At 43.6% G+C, this 5,977-nt stretch overlaps 1 protein-coding gene across 1 annotated transcript; it reads right to left on the bottom strand.

Moving 5' to 3' along the window:
* Positions 1–3,145: 3,145 nt before the first annotated feature.
* LOC147048946 (keratin, type II cytoskeletal 8-like) lies at positions 3,146–5,977 on the bottom strand. The gene is made up of 9 exons (XM_085924054.1): positions 5,535–5,977; positions 4,949–5,157; positions 4,775–4,835; positions 4,610–4,705; positions 4,366–4,530; positions 4,158–4,283; positions 3,856–4,076; positions 3,712–3,767; positions 3,146–3,637 (listed from the first exon to the last, which is right to left on the bottom strand). Exons 1-9 carry the CDS (start codon positions 5,898–5,900, stop codon positions 3,468–3,470), a joined length of 1,470 nt encoding a protein of 489 aa, XP_085780180.1. The 5' UTR covers positions 5,901–5,977; the 3' UTR covers positions 3,146–3,467.

Here is a 5,977-nt window from a genome sequence, read left to right as displayed (position 1 = left end):
TATATTTTTGTGCACGTCTTGCTTCCCTGAATTTGAATCCAACCATTTTTTTTAATTTGCCACCACTACAATAATCTGCAACCGTGACAAAACTAATATCAAATATTTACTCAACGACAGAACGTGACCCCACATCCTCCACGTGAGTGCTGACCTATTGCTTCCTTCCCAGGTGTGCTCTGCTGCTGATGCTGCATGTAGATAAGTCATCTAAAGCTATCCGATAACACCGGTGCCCTTCAAAATGATGTCAGTCTCAATTATGCCAACAACTGCTGTTAAAAATCATCTTTTGCATTAACAACTATCTTCATTGACAACTTTTCGACGCTAGTTTTGTCATCATAGCAGAATTTGTAATATCAAGCAGTCACCTGCTGTTCACCCAGAAGAGCTAAAAGTGTATTCCTTGCAAACCATCCTCTAATCTGCACATGAGAGATAAAAAAAAAGCCATGCAATCCTCTCCAGGGCTTTAAGGGGAGTTAATACCTTCCAACTTACAAATTCGTGGCCTGAAATTCAAGTGTATGCATCTGTAAAAGCATATAACTTTGCTGACCATTTTTGTGAGTATTTCCGACTTTTTACCCCAAATGCACACCTCCGTTTTCCATGAGTGAAATGCCAAAAACTCAAACGATATCATTGTGATTTTGGTGATAAGACCTTTTAGGCCATCTCTTCCCTCCTCCTTCCTCTGCCGGTCCATCCATCACCTGTCCAGCTTCATCAAGCGGCGAGTATGGCCGACCGCCCAGCGTTTAACAGTGTCACTGATGGGGGTCGTGACTTCCTACAGATGAGACCATCACTAATAAGAAATTATTAGTCACCACAGTCAAGCACAAACGTCCATGACTTCCCTTCATGCACATTAGAGGGTGCTACAACACAAATTAATAAAACGTAGTAACATATGCTATTAAACCTAAAAGAAATGACGTGGCTGAGTGAAAGATTTCTTTCCGTTAAATTCCTCCAACTTCTTGTATGAAGCAAAACCCATCTTCCATTTTTAGTGACTGCAGTTGTCCTACACTCGCAATACTTTTGTCCATGAAGAATAATAGTGTAAAGTAATAATGTTATGTTTTGCCTTTGGTCCTGTGCATACATACCTAATAAATATCCCCCCCCCCCATATCTAGGCTTGATCATCTCTCTCGCTGATGCGTGCCCTTAACTCATCATCCTGTCAGCGCTTCTTTACTGGCCCATCCACAGCTGACGCCTCATTCTCTGTGACACACTATCCTTTTCCCCTCCAGCAGTTTTCAATAAAGAGTGGTAAAACCAGCACGGTTTCACCAGAAGGTGGTATCGCAAATCATTGAACTTGCTGTGACAGCACAGTGGCAGTTTTCTTTCAAGATTTTTCATTTTGACCCTTAATCCAAACCACTTGCCTTAGCAGACAAGAGCCGACATCCTGCAAGTCTCACAGAACTTGAGCAGTACGAGGCGGTTTATTTTTGATTTCTCCTTTTTTGCTCTGTCTACAGATTTAATGTGATCCCTCTAAAGCATGGGTGTCAAACTCATTTTTTTCGCGAGCCGCATTGTAGTCATAGCTTCTATCGGAGGGCCATTATGACTGTCAACCCAAATAACTGTATGAGCACCTCATATTAGATACAGTAAAAGCTACAAAACAAACTGACAAATAACTCGTTTTCAAATCAGACGAGTAAAAACTAGTCAAATATTAAAAAAAAAAAAAGATATTAAACGTGAAGACAATTTGCAATTCGAGTAATGACACGAATTTGATGCACAATTTGTCTTCGTGGGCCACATAAAACGATGTGGCGGGCCGTATCTGGCTTCCGGGCCTTGAGTTTGACACCTGTGCTCTAAAGGAAGCACATGGTTTTGTAGTTACCTTAGACATTACTGGTATTATACGATGAAGTTGTAACATGCAGCGAATGGGGTGACGTGGACGCAGGTCAAATTTTGTAAACGAGACAAACTGGTTTCCTATTGTGACTTGTCAGAACAGTGACAGACACTGACAAAAGTGGTTATGCATAGGGAGAGGCAAAGTCACATAATAACAAGTGAACCTTTAGTTATTTCAAATATTTCCTTCATTTGCTGAGCAAGACAAAATAATTGCTGCTTAGAAACCTACGTTGATTTATGTCTTCAACTCAGCTTAGAATGTCATAATTCAAGTCAAGGTGTAAACAGATCTTTGTTTTTGAAGGTCTAGTAAACTGTATTTACGTAAAACTGCTTCACCGCCAATCTGCCTTAAACACAGAAGACTATATACCGAGGAGATAAAATATCTCAATTTAAAAAATATATGATTAAAAAATGTGTACATTTGCTCAGCAACAATAGTAACACAGTGAAACATAAAGTCTGAATATGTCAACCTCCTCCAGAACGCTGTCACGCTTCCATGTTGGCCCTTTGATCAAAAGAACTACACAAGCAATTTGTTAGCGCAGCAGAAAATTCAGCAGACCACAACTGACAAAAAAATCTACCGGTGAAATGGAAAGCCACGCCTGGTTGAGTTGTTGAATGTCGCAAACACAGAGCTCGCTCTGCAGCGAAGAGGGCAAACCCTGAACAATTACCCATTCTTCAGTTTGAAGATATTTATTTCATGATAGGATCTCAACTCATTCATCTCATTTAAACCAGGCTTGCTGATGTCAAGTGAAAGACGAAAACACGGCAGCACGATTTGTGATAATCAACACCTTAACCTTGTAACAGAAGAAATCCTCCATCATCGTGACACACCTATTTCATCAGGTGCTCGGTTATTGGAATTTATTCCGCTGCAGCTGGTCCACCAAATAAAACCGGCAAAATAATATTGCGGTATTACTTTGACAATTGAGCATTTTACCATTAATGAACCATCAGTCAAAGGACTGTAATGGTATTTTGTCAACGGCGGAACCAACAAAGGTCACAAAGGTGAGTCTTATCAGGACCACCCAGCTGTTCTCCACTTATCCATAACAGCCTCGTTAGCATGAATTTAGCTTATAAACTTTTATAACCCAACTCTGGCACGGATGTCACAAATAGCGCTTGTTTGCTAGAACGAGTAAGACAATTGATATAATTGGAGAACACTTGACATTTTTCCAGCAATACACAAAAAGGAGACGTAATATAGGATTGAACCGTGTGTTCAGATGTCTTTATTACAATTTCAGCATTCATCATGGTATTTCTACGAGGGCATTCCCAAATTGTCTTCAGTAATAATGAATGACATTGTAAAAATAGATTCAATGATTTCGAGGCACAACTGGTGAGTGGGACTTTTTTCTTGTTTGTTGGGATTGAACATTGCGATTAGCTGGTGATCAGTTCACGGTGTACCTCGCCTACCACCTGCAGCAAGCCCGCGACCCTCGTGAGGAAAAGTGGTTCCGATGATGAACGACTGATATTGGATAGCACGGTGACGGCAAGAGGGACTGCTCTCCTTCTTAAAGGTATCTCCTGTTGGAACTGCTTGTGGACACCGTGGAGGACTTGGTGATGGTGCCACCGTATCCTCCAGTCATGCTGCCACCATAGCTAGCAGACATGCTGCCGCCGCCGATGCTGCTGCCACCGTAACCAAATCCACCAGCGGAGCCAGAGCTGGAGTATCCGGCTAGAAGAGAAACAGTGTATTAATGTCTGTTTGCGAGTTGTAAGATCAAGCATTGTAGAAGAGGGAAAGCTTACCACTGCCTGAAGTCTGCTGCACATGAATAGTTGCGTTGGAGGGTCCAGCAGCAATTCTAATAACAGCACATTTGATTTGATTAATAATTGCACAAATCTGGCTTATGATACTGTAAAAATACTTGTTTTTAATGTTGACCTTACCTGATTTCCTCTCCTTCCAGAAGTTTCCTGTAGGTGGCGATTTCAATGTCCAGGGCCATCTTGACGTTCATCAGCTCCTGGTATTCACGCACCTGGCGGGCCATGTCCTGCTTGGCTTTCTGGAGGGCTTCCTCCAGGTCCTTGATGCGAAGCTTGGCATCCTTCACTGCCAACTCGCCGCGCTCCTCAGCCTCTGCAATCTGAGCCTCCAGGGAGGCCCTCTGCGCAGAGGTTATCACAAGCAAAGTCATTCACTGCCATTGACGGCTAGAGACGACAAAGATCTATTTTAACTTCTGTACCTGTCCCTTGACGGCCTCAATCTCGTTCTGAAGACGGGCAATCATGCGGTTCAGCTCAGCAATCTCAGCCTTGGTTGATTGAAGGTTTTCGCCATACTGGCCAGCTGAGTTCTGCATCTCCATAAACTGTTGTGGAAAATGCAACAAAATGTATCCTGCGTTGCAAAGAGGGGAAAGGAGCGGAACTGATTGGCAGCGTTGCTCTTACCTTCTGTTTGTACCAGGCCTCCGCATCAGCCTTGTTGCGGTTGGCAATCTCCTCATACTGAGCGCGCACTTCGGCCACAATAGCATCCATATCCAAGACGCGGCTGTTGTCCATCTCCACAATGACGGAGGTGTCCTTGATCTGGGACTGTAGCTCCCGAAGCTCCTGCAGAAGCAATTGTTGCAAAGTCAAGACAGTGGCCAGGTTCAAGCAATGGCAAAAACTGCATCCTTGTATCACTTACAGCCTCATAGATGGCTCTGAGGAAGTTGATCTCATCCTGAAGAGCATCGCATTTGGCCTCCAGCTCCACCTTGTTCATGTAAGCACTGTCAACATCCTGGAAAGATAATTAAGAGTGTTAAGAAAGCGCTGAGCATATTTAAATTTAAATTCAATCTGATCTGACCTTTTTCAAGAGGACAAACTCATTCTCTGCCGCTGTGCGCTTGTTGATTTCATTTTCATACCTTTCAAAACACAAAACAATCAACATCAAACAACATCAGCCCGACATTGTCTTCAAATTAAGCATGAAATGGTATCCAGAAATCCAAATGGTTTCAGTTCTATCAACACTCACTTTGTTTTGAAGTCCTCCACCTGGAGCTGCATGTTCTTCAGTTCTCCCTCCAGCTTCATTTTCTCGTTGCCCAGCCCATCGAGTTGCCTGCGCAGGTTTGCGATGTAGGCCTCAAACATGGCGTCAATGTTGGAGCGGGTGGTGGTCTGTTCCTGCAGGAGGCTCCACTTGGTCTCCAGCATCTTGTTCTGCTGCTCCAGGAAACGTACCTGGGAGGACACCACACACAGGTTAGTGTTTCTATTCAAAGTTATTTCAGTTGCGTTCTGATTTTACTTGCTCTTTCATTTTAATGACCAATGTATACAATTATATATTTGTGCATGATTTTGTATGATCCTTGTACCTTTTCCACCATGGCTATTAATCCGCCCCACCCCCACCCCCACCCCTGTGTGAATAGCCACACCCTACTGTTGCAGCATTTGAACTCATTTCTCAAGACTATGACCTGTGAAGGAGTTCCTGACAAATGCTTCAACCAGATGCACGTAACCTAATCACAATAATCGTAGCACGACAACAATGTTGACATCTAACTAAAAAGTGTGTCATTAAGTCAAAGAAGAAAAAAAATATTTCCAACCTTATCAATGAAGGAAGCGAAGCGATTGTTGAGGGTCTTGATCTGTTCCTTTTCCTGGGTACGGACAGCCTGGATGCTTGGGTCAATGTCCAGAGCCATGGGGGTCAGCAGAGTCTTGTTGACAGTGACTTGAGTGATGCCGGGAGCCATGAAGTTGCCTCCGCCATAGGCACCACCAAGCATTGAGCTAGAGCTCATGGAACTAAATCCACCTGAACCATAACCGCCAAAACCACCAACACTATAACCACCAGCAGAGGAACCGAGATTGTAGTTTGTTCTGAAACCCCCTTGGGATCCTGCAAAGGACCTTCTGGAGCCGCTGCTGGAGCCTGCCACAGAGTAGGACTTTCTGCTCATATGCATGTTGCGGTAGTTGAGGTGGTCAAGGGGGGAAAGCGGAGAACTGAAGATGTGCAGGCTTCAAAGGAGAGTCGAGTCCC

Source organism: Syngnathus leptorhynchus, chromosome 11, assembly GCF_054491065.1.
Source record: "Syngnathus leptorhynchus isolate UIUO chromosome 11, UIUO_Slep, whole genome shotgun sequence".
Classification (NCBI taxonomy): domain Eukaryota; kingdom Metazoa; phylum Chordata; class Actinopteri; order Syngnathiformes; family Syngnathidae; genus Syngnathus; species Syngnathus leptorhynchus.
The sequence above is the reverse complement of the archived record's forward strand: the minus strand, read 5'-3'. Positions and strand labels throughout refer to the sequence as shown.